This window comes from Eulemur rufifrons, chromosome 8, assembly GCF_041146395.1.
Source record: "Eulemur rufifrons isolate Redbay chromosome 8, OSU_ERuf_1, whole genome shotgun sequence".
NCBI lineage: Eukaryota > Metazoa > Chordata > Mammalia > Primates > Lemuridae > Eulemur > Eulemur rufifrons.
Genome location: NC_090990.1, coordinates 70,138,418 through 70,152,898, shown reverse-complemented (window position 1 = coordinate 70,152,898; position 14,481 = coordinate 70,138,418). Strand labels below are relative to the sequence as shown.

The following is a 14,481-nucleotide window of genomic DNA, read 5'->3' as shown; positions in this document are numbered from 1 at the left end:
AAAGTCCTTTGTCAGCTATATGTATATAAATATTTTCTTCCATTCTGTGGCTCACCAGGCAACTTTTTAAGAGATATTTGAGCCCATTGAATGATGTAATAGATTTTATAGGTTTTTTTAAAGTCAGGCAATTATAATAATTATCATTTTTGAGTGTTCAATTCTCAGTCCCTCAATGATAGTGAAGTTGGTAGATATGATTGTATTTAGTCTCATGTAAAGAAAAGCAAATTGAGACAATGGGTAGAAAGGAAGATGAACCAAAGCCCTCTAAGGTTCAAATTCCTGGTTTCAGTTCCTTTCAGCCTGGCTGTATCTCTGCCCTTCCCCAGGTAACGTGAGCTTTCTAATAAATTCTTTTTCACCTAAACTGTTTCAGATTGAGTTTCTGTCTCATTTAACTAAGAGATCTGAGTGAAGCTTTGGAGCTGCAAAGGCATCTTATGCACTGATCTCTTCCCCACTGTCCAACCTGGAACATGCACACTGCCCGGCAGCACAAGTTACAACTCTGCCCTGAGAAGTAACAAAATCTCCTGGAAGCGTGAGCTACCAAAACAGTTAGACGGCACAAAAGAAAAGGAAGCAAGGAAGCTAGGAAAGGATATAACAAAGTTTCTTTTTAAAATAGATCTATATTTAAACAAAACAGACATGTAGGAAGAGGTGTAAGTGTTAAGGAACGAAGAAATACTAAGTGTCATCACTGTGGTTGTTGGAACATCAAAATATACATACAAATGTGTGTGTGTTTATATGTATGTGTGTGTTTATACATACACACACAGTCATGCCTTGCTTAATAACAAGGGATACCAGAGAAATGTGTCGTTAGGCAGATTTGGTTGTTGTGCAAACATCATAGAGTGTACTTACGCAAACCTAGATGGTGTATCCTACTACACACCTAGGCTAGTGTATAGCCCAGGGGTGGAGAACCGTTTCATGTTGGAAGCCCACATTAATTTACCTGTAATCAAATAAGGCCTCATTCAAGAAACTTCAATTAGATATACTTAAGAATATATATTATTTTGTAAAAATCTAACTGCTGCGTGCTTAATTATTTCAAAAAATGAAACCTATTTGTTAATTTTAACGATAACTAACCTTTTAATGACTTTATTGTGTCTGTTTTTTGTTGAAAAGCATTTGAATATTTGGTTGCAGCATGGAAGTCTGCAGTTTCAGTTGATCCTCTAGATGAGCGGTGCCCAATCTTTTTGGCACCGGGGACCAGTTTCATGGAAGACAATTTTTCCACCTATGCAGGGGATGGGTGGGTGTGGCTCAGGCGGTGATGTGAGTGATGGGGAACGGCTGTAAATACGGATGAAGCTTCACTTGCTGGGGGTTGGGGACCATAGCTCTAGATAGGCATCAGTCATTTGTGACCTTAAGGGCATCTTGACTTGGGTGAGGTAGGAGAATGTAGATTTGCAGCAGTAGGTGGTTGAAAAGCAAGAAAGCATTTTTCTGGCGTATTGCCGAAGACGTGAGTATTCTGCATTTTTCCATATTTCATTTGGATCTTTCTTAGCATCAGACAATGACCTTAAAATATCATCTACTGAGAGCTCACTCAATTCCATCCTGTAGTTCTTTAGGTGCCTTGGTGGTATCAACTGGGAGAGGCTGAGATGCTAATTTGAGTGTGATATAATGATTCTCAAAGTCAGTGAAACGTTCATTGTCTTCTCTATTTAATAGGTCTATAACGGCTGTGTATTCTTCAAATGATTTGCATATATCATCCTGCTCATCAGTGACCTTTGCTAACTGGGGAAAATGTTCATCTGAAATTTCCTTTTGAAGAAGTGTTTTGAAAAAAGATAGTTTTTTCCAAAATGCTTAGATTTTTTTTGCCACATATCATATATAGACTTAGTTTTACCTTGCAAAGAAATATGCAAGTTGTTTTGATTTGACATATCACACAGAAATGCTGCATTCCTATAGAAATCTTTCAATAATTCACATTGCTGATTCTGTTCTTGATAAGATTTCAGTGTCTGTTCTCACAGCGATAAAGTTTTGGCCAACACCTGTCCCTGTGATAGCCAATGGACTTCAGAGTGATACAGCAAATCCACAATGAATACGTCTCATTCAACTGTAGCATGTTATGAACCTGATAATGCCATGTTGCATTTGCACAAATATAGTTAACAATAGTTATAATTTTTTCCAAAGTGTCACTTAAAATAGTAGCTTTAGCACAGAGATTTTGCTGATGCAAGATACAATGAAAAGAAATGAGAGCATCTGGATCTGTTAATACTTTTTTTTATCTGTTTAGTAAACCCTTCATGTTCTCCTGTCATGGAAGGTACACAGTCTATACATACACTCGCTAAATTTACCAAATCCAGTCTGACTTCACAACCCTTATCTTGAAAGTTGTTGAAGATATCTCTTCCCCATGTTCTCTTCACAAGAATGCCCAAAGCAAGTAACTCTTCTTAGCAAAGAAAACCTTCTGTTGTGACCCAAATGAAGTATAAAACCTGCACCAAGTCAGTAGTATCAGTTGATTTGTCCAAAGAGATTAAATAATATATATTTTCCTTTTGAAGTATTGCATAAAGTTGTTCTGTTAAGTTGAAGGCTAATTCATGCTGCCTATTAGTTATGGTTCTCCTTGAAAGAGGCAGTTCTCTGTATTTTTAAACGTTATCAGAGTCTAAGCATCCTACAACTTTGACAATACATTCTTTCACAGTTTCTACATCACTGAATGGCTTCCCTTTTTTTCCTGAGTATATAAGCTACTTCATAAGGTGCTTCAGTGGCATTATTTCCAGGTGTTATTGCTGCTTGAAAGAATTGTCTTTGCTTTTGCTTTTCACCTTTTAATTTCTGCAAATACAACCTTTCATGCCTCTCCCTCTAATTTAAAATATTTGTGGTCCTTATGAGTGTTATAATGCTGATGAGCATTGACTTTCTTTAATGTTGATATTGCAGTATCATAAAGCAAGCAGATCATCTTGTCTTTAGCAGAAACAAGATAATATTGCAATTCCCAATCCTCATTAAAAAATCTGTTTTCTTACTTTGGCGTTCTTTTGGTCTTCTTTGATATGATGGGCTACTAAGCAGACAGAATTAAAAAGTATTGTTGAACTGTGCAACTATTCACAAATTCCACTTCAGACAGAAACACAATGCACTGCTGTCAAAAGCTGGTAACAAACTGAAGTACTTGACTCCCATAAACTCTTGCCAACCAGCCTCATGTGGTAGTGGTGCCAGTCAGGTGGGAGAAGTTAGAACTAAATCATGAGCGTAACAGTCGTCAAGTTAGCCCCTATGGCTCACTAATGTTCTAATTGTGCTGGTCAATCTGGGAGGATTATTTCATTGAAACTTATTTTGTTCTTTGGTATTTTAAATATGTTCATTTTAAAAATAAAATAAAATATAAAAAGACAAACAAAAATGTATTAATAAAAATAAAGGGATTTGTTCATAAAATTTGGATTCATTCAAAAGGCCGCACTTAAGGACCTAGAAGGCCACATGTGGCCTTGAGGCAGCAGGTTCCCCACCCCTGCTATAGCCTATTGCTCCTGGGCTATAAACTTGTATAGCATGTTACTGTACTGAATACTGTGGCTAACTGTAACACACTGGTAAGTATTTATGCATCTAAACATAAAAAAGATACAGTAAAAATACAATATAAAAGATAAGAAATGATACACCTGTACAGGGTACTTACCATGAATGAGCTCTTGCAGGAATGGAAGTTGCTTTGGGCCAGTCAGTGAGTGGTGAGTACATGTGAAAGCCTAGGACATTACTGTACACTACTGTAGACTTTATAAACACTGTACGCTTAGGCTACCCTAAATTTATAAAATTTTTTTTGAATAATAAATTAATCTTAGCCTACTGTAACTTTTTTTTACCTTAAAAATGTTTAATTTTTTAAATTCATTGTTTCTTTTGTAGTAACACTTAGCATAAAACACAAATTGTACAAAATATTTTTATGCAAAAACTTTCTTTATGTCCTTATTCTATAAGCTTTCTCTTTTAAATTTTTTTTTTTTTACTTTTTAAACTTCTTTGTTAAAAACTAAGATACAAACATACACATTAGCCTAGGCTTAGGCAGAATCAGGATTATCAATATCAATGTCTTCCAGCTCTACATCTTGTCCCTGTGGAAGGTGTTCAGGGCAATAACACACATGGAGCTGTCATCTCTTATGATAACAAAACCTTCTTCTGGAATATGTTTTGAAGGACTTGCTGGAGGCTGTTTTACAGGTAACTTTTTTTAAGAAGTAGAAGGAGTATACTCTAAAGATAAAAAGTATAATAGAATAAATACATAAACCAGTAAGTCATTTATTATGATTACCAGGTATTATGTGCTGTGCATAATTGTATGTGCTATACTTTTGCATGAGTAGAAGTGCAGTAGGTTTGTTTCCGCCAGCATTGCCACAAACATGAGTAATGCATGTGCCATGATGTTACGGCCGCTAGACATCACTAGGCAATAGGAATTTTTCAGTTTTACCATAATCTTATGGGGTCACCATCATATATGTGTTCTGTCATTGACCAAAATGTCATTATGCAACACATGATTGTGTGTGTGTCATATATATAATATAAAGCTTCCATAAGCATAAATCAAAAGTTAATGTGTTTGGTTAGTTTAGATAGAACTAGATGACTATAACATTGAGGATATTTCTTATCTTTATTGTGATAATGAATAGTTTTGTTAGGGCACTCACCCTCCACATCAAACTTTAAAACTAAGGGAAGCAGCAGAGACCATACAATTAAATGGACAGGATACCTTACCTACAATTGTAAACACTGGAAATAACAAATGCCCACCAATAAGTAAAGTAATGAATAAAGTATGATGCATAAACAACTTCAAATATACCTAATAATTAAAAGTGAAAATTTTATGATGACTAAGAAAATTCATAAAATGCTTAAGATACAGTACTCTGTTCAGAGACAATGAAAAATATTTTAAAAATTACACATGATTGCAACTATAAATGCCTAGGAGAGTAACTGTTTTGGCCACCCCAGCAGCCAGGCATCACAGGAAAGGAATGCCTATTATGCATGGTGCTCACTCTCTGCCCCTTCCTAGTCCTGGAGTGCTTATGTTCATCTGATTCTCAAGCCTGATTTTTTAAAATTTATTTTTTATTTTTATATACTCATGGGGTACATGTGCAATTTTGCAACATTGATATGTTGCATTGTGGTGAAGTCAGGGCCTTCAGTGCATCCATCACCGGAGCAACACACATTGTACCCACCGAGACAAGCCTGATTCTTACTGTTTTCACTTTTCCAACCATTAGCTTTGCTGTTTCTACTTCTGGCCTTTTTTTGAACTTATTATTAATATTGTTATTAATATTCATTCTTTTTTTCTGTGACCTTGGCTTCTCTGGATGATGACTTGATTCACAGCCAGTACAACGCAGATATCAACAGGTCTCAGAATCACTGGCAATTTTTTTTCATCTTTGCAAACTTTGCTTGTTCCTGCACATTTGCAGTAAACATTTTAAAGATGGGCTAATCTTTTCTTTATCTTTGCCAATAGCGTCACCTGGTGGTCAATCTGTACAACTGCATTTTTAGCTTCAAGTTAAAGAAAGTAAGATTAAAGGTGCTGCTTATGATTTCACTAGCAGTTTTGCACTAATAACATAGTATAGGCCTGGCGTCGTAGCTCACCTGTAATCCCAGCAATTTGGGAAGTTGATACAGGAGGATAGCTTGTGCCCAGGAGTTCAAGACCACCCTGGGCAATATAGCAAGAGCTCCTTCTCTACAAAAAAAGTTTAAAAATTAGCCAGGCGTGGTGGTACCTGCCTGTAGCCCTAGCTACTCAGGAGGCTGAGGTGGGAGGATCACTTGAGTCCAGGAGTTCGAGGTTACAGTGAGCTGTGATCATACTGCTGCACTCAGCAAGACCCTGTCCCTAATAGTAATTACATGGCAGTACGGTATAATTATAACAGACAGTATCACTATGATAGCATATCTACCTGGTAGCAAAAGTCATCTCACAGGATTGGCAGGTCCAGAAATTATACAAGCCTTATGGATGTTCTCTCATATACCTGGGGCTCATGCCTAATTCCCCATAGCATCCCAGGTTTGTTTTAATTTCCTGATACTGTATCTACTCTGGACAGCAATTCTTAAACAGTGAGCATTTCCGTCTACTGCTGAATCTTGGTGTCTTTGGACATTGTGGGATATATTGTAAACTTACACCACTGTATTAGTTTCCTCGGGTTGCCTTCACAAAGCACCACAAACTAGGTGGCTTAAACAACAGCAATTTATTCCCTCACGGTTTTGGAGCATAAAAACCTGAGATCAAAGTATCAGCAAGGTTGGTTCCTTCTGAGGGTTACAGGGGAGAGTGTTTTGTACCTTTCCCATATCTTCTTGTGATTTCCTGGCAATATTTGGCATCCCTTGGCTTGTAGAAACATCGCCCCAGTCCCTGCCTTCATCTTCACGTGGTGTTCTCCCTGAGTCTGTCTCTGTCCAAATTTCCCCTTTTTATAAGGACACCAGTCTTATTGGATTAGGGCTCACCCTAATGACCTTGTCTTTAGCTATTCTATCTGCACTGACCCTATTCTGAGGTCCTGGGAATTAGGACTTCAACATATGAAATTGGGAAGGACACAGTGCAGCCTGTAACAGCCACCCCAGCTATCTCTTTATACCACCAGACTTTATTTCTGCCACATTTTTCATAATTATTTGCTGCTCCTCCCGGCCAGACAGTTATATTTCCTTGCCCCATTGATGTGAAGCTTAGCCATAAAATTGCTTTGGCTACTAACATGCGAATAGGAGTGACGTTGTGTACCTCCAAGCAAACGTTTGAGAGCTTTTTCCCTCTGTCATGAAACAGACGTATTCCAGATAAAGGCTGTTTTCATCAGCCTGTGTCTCAAATGACAATGACATGGAACAGAGCAACAGCTGAACTTCAGTGGATATGTATGTGAACAAGACAACCTTTATGATTTTAAGTCACCAAGACTTTGGGGTTATTTGTTACTGAAGGATAAATTCACTTAAGCTGACTGACACGATTAACTGACACTGTTACTTTACTTCTAATGTGAGTGGGTTTTTTTTGCTCATTCGTCAGATATTTGTTGGAAACTTGCCGTGTGCTAGGCATAGTGCTATGTGTTGGACACTGATGATTCAACTTGACTAGATCATGGTACCCAGATATTTGCTAAACACCAGTTGAGGTGTTACTGTTAAGGTATATTTCAGATGAGATTAACATTTAAGTCGGTGGAACTTTGAGTAAAGCTGATTACCCTCTGTAATGTGGGTGGGCCTCATTCAGTTGAAGGCCCTAGGAGAAATAAGATTGAGGTCCCCCGAGGAAGAGGGAATTCTGCCTTCAGACTCTAGCTGCAACATAAGTTCTTCCCAGGTCTCCAGCCTGCCGCCTGCCCTGCAGAGTTCAGACTTTCCAGCCCTCATGGTAGCATGAGCCAAGTCCTTAAAATAAACATCTCACATGTTCTGTTGGTTCCGTTTCTCTGGAGAACCCTGAGTGATAAAGACACACATCAGAGAACAACTTATTCTCACAGTCTAAAGAAGATGCAGACAAACAGAAGATTATAACATTATGTAAAAAAGGCTGGGAAGTACAGCAGGTCCTCAAATAACATTTCATTATAATGTTGATGTGAAAAAAAAAAAAATTGATTCCCAGCCAGAGTCACTGTCTGTGTGGAGTTTGTACCGTCTCCCTGTGTCTGTGTGGGTTTGCCCCGGGTGTACTCGGTTTCCTCCCATGTTCCAAAGATGTGCATGTTGGGTTAATAGGAGCCCCTAAATTTTCCCAGTCTGATCAGGTGTGGGGTGAGTGTGAGTGCACCCTGTGATGGGACTGTGTCCTGTCCAGGGCTGGTTCCCAGGATGGGCTCCAGCCACCTGCAGCCCTAACTGGAATAATTGGGTAAATAGTCATCTTACTCGTTTTTATTAATCTTTCTTAAATGTGTGTACAGCTCATGTTTATTTCAATATTTAATATTAGAAGTGTTTTAGTCTTTATTTAGAAGTTTGGTGATGTTTTTGTGACCAGAAATATGCCATAGGAACTTACCTCTTGTTTGTATCAATTATCCTGTGTGAAATTGGTCTTATTATATGTCGTTTCGCTTAAAGTTTCCAAGAACCTATCAACACAGTAAGTGCGGACTTATGTAGTGCACATAGTGGGAGAACACAGGAGCACTTGACCTTGACTTGTGGAATCAGAGAAGGCTTTCCAGAGGAAATGAAGTCAAATGTGAGGATGGTAGATGGCAGGTGGACTAGGAGTGAGCCAAGTGCAGGGACAGTGTGGCTGGTACCCGAGATTGGACTGAGTAGAGAACACGCATTCTCAACAAGAGTATTTATTACAATGGTTTGTGGCCATCCAAAGCTCAATAGTAGCTGAGAAAATATTATTCCTTAATAATTGAGGGGTGGGGAGATGATTAGGAAAACATGTCTAAGAAGGCTTCATAGGGGGGCAGTGATAAAAAAGAGATTGAGAAACATTGGTGTAGAAAGACCCTTTGGGTTGAGGAAGGATCACATATGAAGCTACAGAAGTGAGAGACAATGTGTACTAGTTGAGAAAATGGAATGGTTGGGCATAGAGTTGGCAGGAGGGGGAGGCAGGGAGAGCGGCGAGAGAAGAGGCTGGTCTAGATACAGGTTTTAAGGAAAATTAAATCAGAAAATGCATTTGGACCTCAATTATCTAAATAATTTTAAGTAAAATTGGACTTTGTATTAATTACAGCACAGCATGCTCATATATGATTCTGTCCTTCGTGTTTGTGGTCACGTACTAAATGATTCATTAAGCTTCAAACATTGTTTTAGAGATAGCAAAGGGTATTTGTTAAAATGTCTGTTTCAATCTATCGTGCTGGCACCTTTTAGTTTTACAGCTGTAGCCTCTAGAACAGCATCATGTTCAGGTGGGCACTTAATCATAATGCTATTCCAGAAGATGCTTTAACCTCTGGGGAATTTTCATGTGATTAGCTTCACTGGAGTTTCAAAGATTAAAAATTTGAGACAAAAAGAGGTTTTATTCTTGGTCCCATTATTGGGAATAGAATGAGAACAATGGTCTATTTAATAATCATTATCATTATCTTCCTCCCAGATTGAATTAAAATTACTTTAATATTCTATTAGAAAATTCTTTGCAAAAATGCTGTCAATCACTTTTTTTATTTCCACCAACTCATTAACAATGAACTCAAAGCTAATTCAATACTTTTGAGAGACAGTATAAACTTAATTTTATTTAGAATCTAAAGAACTAAAAAAATTATATGCTATGTGATTATTTTAACTCTAATATTTTTCTAGCACAGCCTTAGCTTACTTGGTGTAAGTAGACCTAATCTAACTTTCTAATATACTTTTAAGAGGCAGCATTCCGGTAATCTTTTTAGAAGGTGTTATAATGTAAAAGACAGTGTAAGATAACAGTTCTGCGTATGGGTTCTGGAGTCAGACTGTCTGGGTTCAAATCCTGCTTTAAACCTGTTTGTGTTTAAAGATTACCGGCCTTTATAAATTTGAGCATATGTGAAAAGTTGTGTGATCTTACCCTCTCTTTACCTCGCTTTCCTTGTATGTAAATTGTAGCTCATGATAGAACTACTACATGGAGATATTGGGAATATAAGTTAATGAGTTAATTATCGAAAGTACTCAGAACAGTACCTAGTATATACTCAGTACTCAGTGTTAGCTGTTATTATTTGAGACCCCTTATTGAACAGTTTTAAAACCATTGTTGACTGCTTCCTGTATGCCATACAAGGAACTTACTTAATACATCTCACCTAAAGTGATCTTCAGAGCATGGCTCAAATTTTCTTTTCTTTTTTTTAGCATTATTATTGTCCTTTTTAGTACATGTCAGGCTTTTGAATTGATTAGCTTTTTAGGCTAGGATGATACTTTTTGTCTGTAGGTGAGAAGATGAACTTGTTACGATGGGGGCCTGTTCATTGTGGCAAACGTATCTTGCTCTTGCTCTGTAAACCTATCTTGCCCTTCTTCAATAAACTTCGTTTCATGCTTGCCTTGCTTTGGGCGTATCTGGTCATTCTTCGGCCAAGAGCACACCAAGAACCAAGGTCAGACAACTGCCTACCCTACATAAGGAGATCACAAAAGAGTGATTCTAAGAAGAAGAATGCATATTCTTTTAGTAATACTCTACAACTAATCAATGAAGTAAACTATATTTATAAAAAAATAAAAATAAGTAAAATACAATTCATTTTAAAAACCATTCCTTCAGGCAGTAGGTGGGAGATGGATTCTTCTTCAGAATTTTGTATTGGAGTCTAGAATTTATCTTTACGGAACTATTATTTACCTGGTGGCAATAAGGAAAAGGAAGAGTTACCCACGATTGACTGGAAGTTTTGAGTTTTTATTAAAGTAATTAAAATTCTTTTAATATTTATACCTTTCAGAAAATGTCTTTGAAATTCACAAATGCAAAACGAATTGAAGGCCTTGACAGTAATGTGTGGTGAGTATCTTAGAATAAACAATAATAATTTGGTCAGGTTTTCCTACATATTTTTATATCCATAGTTGGGAATTTTTAGCCTCATCCACAGTCTATAAATAAAGCTGCTCATTTAATATATCCATTAGGTGGAAATGGAAAGACTTTAGCGATCAATATGCTGAATTATTCATTTAACAAGTGTGCCAAGTCCAGTGCTAGGCACTGCACACCTGGCAGAGAAAAAGACAAATGTGGTTGATGCCCTCATGGAACTTACCTTCTAATCCATGAACTTTTCTTATTAGTTCTATTCTCTAACAGTTGCTAAGCCGACCTAGCAGCACCTAAGTTGAAAAAAAATATATAGATATAGCTATATTACATATGGTTAAAATATGGGTAGCATGGAACTGAGGTTTATATGGAGCATGAAGTTCATTACTTCAGTCATTTTATTAGGTAAACTCATGAGTGGCAAAATGTTTGTTGGGAACTCACTGTTTTTTTAATTCATAAGACTAAGCTAGGACTTATTTTTCAATTTTGTAATGAGACTGTAGGTAATGAGAAGTAAAAAGAAAATTTTGTAATTATCATTATTATTAATATCAGTATTTTTTTTTTCATTTTAGGATTGAATTTACCAAGTTGGCTGCAGACCCTTCTGTTGTGAATCTTGGCCAAGGACTTCCAGATATATCCCCTCCCATATATGTAAAAGAAAAATTATCAAAGATTGCAGCCATTGATAGCCTGAATCAGTACACCCGGGGCTTTGTAAGTATAACAGAACTTTTTGGGGCATGAGCTTATATTTTATATTGTATTGTGTGTGCACTTCTATCACTTATATGTAATTGACTTTCTGGGATCCACTGTCCCAACCTGGTAACCACAGAAACTCCCGCCCTTGCCCTTATGTGCTAGATGAGCCTTCCCCTACTTCCAGCCCCTCCGTAGTTCTGTTTGGCCCTTACTTTACTGTTGTTCCAACATGGGCTCCTATGGGAGCAAGGGAAGGAATAATATTCTCTTGAGACATGTCTTTTCCATCTTGTTAACACTTAAGCAGCCTTAGCACTGACCCCTTAATTAATACGCTCTATTTCCAACTAGTTACTTTCTTCCTCTCTACCCTAACTCAACTCCCATCCTTCTGTGATGAAATGCCTAGGATATCCAGAGATTTCCTAGATATAGATTCACCTTTGAATTATATCTTATGTATCTGTTGACAGACTTAGATCTGTTATGCCTCAAGCCATCCAATTATCATACATCTGAGCATGTCTTTTCCTTTTATGATAGTGTGGAAAATGGGGGAAGGGTATAAGAGGAAGCCTATTCACTCTTTGTCATTTATAGTAGTCTAACTATAAAAATCCAACAAAGGGCTTTGCTTTGGGAATGAGAGCACAGAGAAAAGTGGTGAGACTGATGTGTGTCCCAGGGTTTGACACTGGTGGGAATCCCTGCTCTCCATAGACTCTGACTCCCTGGCCCACCCTACAGACCCACATCTCAGATACTCCACATAGCTTCCTCCCTGGCCCATTCAAGTCCATAATGAAAGGCTAGAAATGAACAAGCAATAGATAAAATTAATGAAACCAAAAGCTGATTCTTTGAAAAGATCAAGAAATAAAAGTTTTAGCTAGATTGATCAATAAAAAAAGAAAAACACAAAGTACCATATAAAAAATGAAAGAAGGAATACCATTACAGATCATACAGACTAAAGCAATAATAAGATAATATTATGAGTAATTTTATATCAATACAATGACAACTTGGATGAAATGAACAAATTATTTAAAAGATAAAAATTACCAAAACTGACACAAGGAGAAATGAAAACCTGACTAACCCCATGTCAAAGAAAGAAAATGAATTTATAATTAAAATCTCTTACAAGCAAACCTTGATACCCAGATGACTTATTGGTGAATACTATCAAGCATTTCAGGAAGAAGTAATACCATTTTTCTCCAAATGCGTTCAGAAAATAGAGCAGGATGGAAAACTTCCCAACTAATTTTATGAGACCAGCGGTATCCTGATGCAAAAGCCAGCCAAAGAAAAACAAAGAGGTGAAGAAAATTCAAATATCATTCAAGAACATAAAAACAAAAATCATTCGAAATTTTAGCAAATCAAATCCAGATGTGTTTGTAGATATGAAACATCATACATCCTTACCAAGTAAGGTTTATCGTAGGAATGTAAGATTGGTTTAATATTCAAAAATCAATTATTGAAGTTCAGCATATTAACTGAATATAAAAGAAAAATCATACGATCATCTAACTATATACAGAAAATGCATTTGACAAAATTCAGCACTCATTTATAATAAAACTTTCAGCCAATTGGGAATAGAATGGAAATTTCTCAATCTGATAAAGGGAATCTGAGAAACCTAGAGTTTACACTTGTAATCCGCATAAAGTAGAAAAATTGGAAACACAATAAGGATGCCACTCTCACCATTGTTATTCAACAGTGTACTGGAGCCCTATGAAATGGAAACATATAGAGAGAAGAAAGAGAAAAAATTAAAACTCTCGCTTGCAGAAAACATAATCACATACGTAGAATATCCTAAAGAGTTCTACAAAAACCTACTATACTACTATAGCTAATAAATGAATTGAGCAAGTTTGCAGGACAGAAGGCCAATATACAAAACCAATTGTATTTCTACATATTAAAAACCAACAGTTGGAAAGTAAATTTTTAAAATACCATTTATAATAGCATCTAAAAACGTGAATCATATAAGACTAAATTTTAAAAAATATGTGCAAGATCTGTATAATGAAAACTACAAAACATAACTTGAGAGAAATTAAGCAATACCCAAATAAATGGAGTGATATATGATGTTCATGGGTTGGAAGACTAAATACTATTAATATATCAGTTCCCCCAAATTAATCTATAGGAGGGTTTGGCAAGCTATGGCCTACAGGCCAAATTTGACCCACCTCTGATTTTGTAAATAAAGTTTTGTTAGAACACAAACATGCCCAATTATTTACATATTTTCCAGTTTTTGTAAATATGTAGGTACCTATATGTGTGTGTGTGTTTTTATATTGGTATAAGCACTGGGAATGGCGATACACTATCACCAGGCTGTGGACATCTGTCACCTCAGGGGGATGGGAATGGAGTAATATTGAGGAGAGAGTGTAATTTTTTCTTTATGCATCTTTGTGTAGTTTTACTTATTATATAAAGCATAACTTAATATTGTAATTAAAAATTTAATTTAAAAAGCACAAACCCTTATCATTCTAAGGAAACATGTATCATGTTTATAGTTGCTTTTTGGATCACCTTTTGCTCAAATTTGTTAGACCTAGTATTATAGTGAAATTCAAAGGGACCCAGTTTATTCCTCATGCGTCCAAAGTGCTTTCAAACAAAGGTACATGACCTACATACATTTGCACTGTTATTTGCAAGTGACAGAAAATCAGGGTAGTTCCCCAAAGCAAAATGGGGAAGTAGATGCTAGACAGAAAAGAATAAGAAATATTGACTTTAATACCAATAAAAACAAGGTGGGGGGTAAGAAAGAAAAAAAAGAAGAGGAAGGAAGGGAAGAGAGCATAGAAGAGAGGAATTGAGGGAGAGCTAATCCAGGGTTTTAAGACTCCCTGCATGTCTCAGATGTTGTGCATTTATAATCCCTTCACTCCTCTTATGAAAGCAGTTATCCTAGATAACTACTACTGCTCTCTTGGCTGTCAACGTGAATAATGTTTTGCTTCCTCCTAACAGTTGCTATCCCATCAACAGATGCGCGCGTGTGTTTGGTGAATTCGTGTTTGGCCTCTCTCTCCAGTACATTGGTTGGCATAACCTTCCTCCCAACA

At 36.7% G+C, this 14,481-nt stretch overlaps 1 protein-coding gene across 4 annotated transcripts in view; it reads left to right on the top strand.

Moving 5' to 3' along the window:
• The window catches only part of KYAT3 (kynurenine aminotransferase 3), a 56,698-nt gene that overhangs the window by 9,531 nt on the left and 32,686 nt on the right, over positions 1 to 14,481 (top strand). For 3 of the 4 annotated variants that reach the window (XM_069478179.1, XM_069478177.1, XM_069478178.1), the window contains exons 3-4: positions 10,557 to 10,615; positions 11,230 to 11,374. In XM_069478179.1, the coding sequence (XP_069334280.1) occupies positions 10,557 to 10,615; positions 11,230 to 11,374 (204 nt within the window). Of the gene's footprint in view, positions 1 to 4,154; positions 4,279 to 10,556; positions 10,616 to 11,229; positions 11,375 to 14,481 lie in introns of all 4 variants that reach the window. The other variant, XM_069478180.1, reaches the window with a different exon arrangement.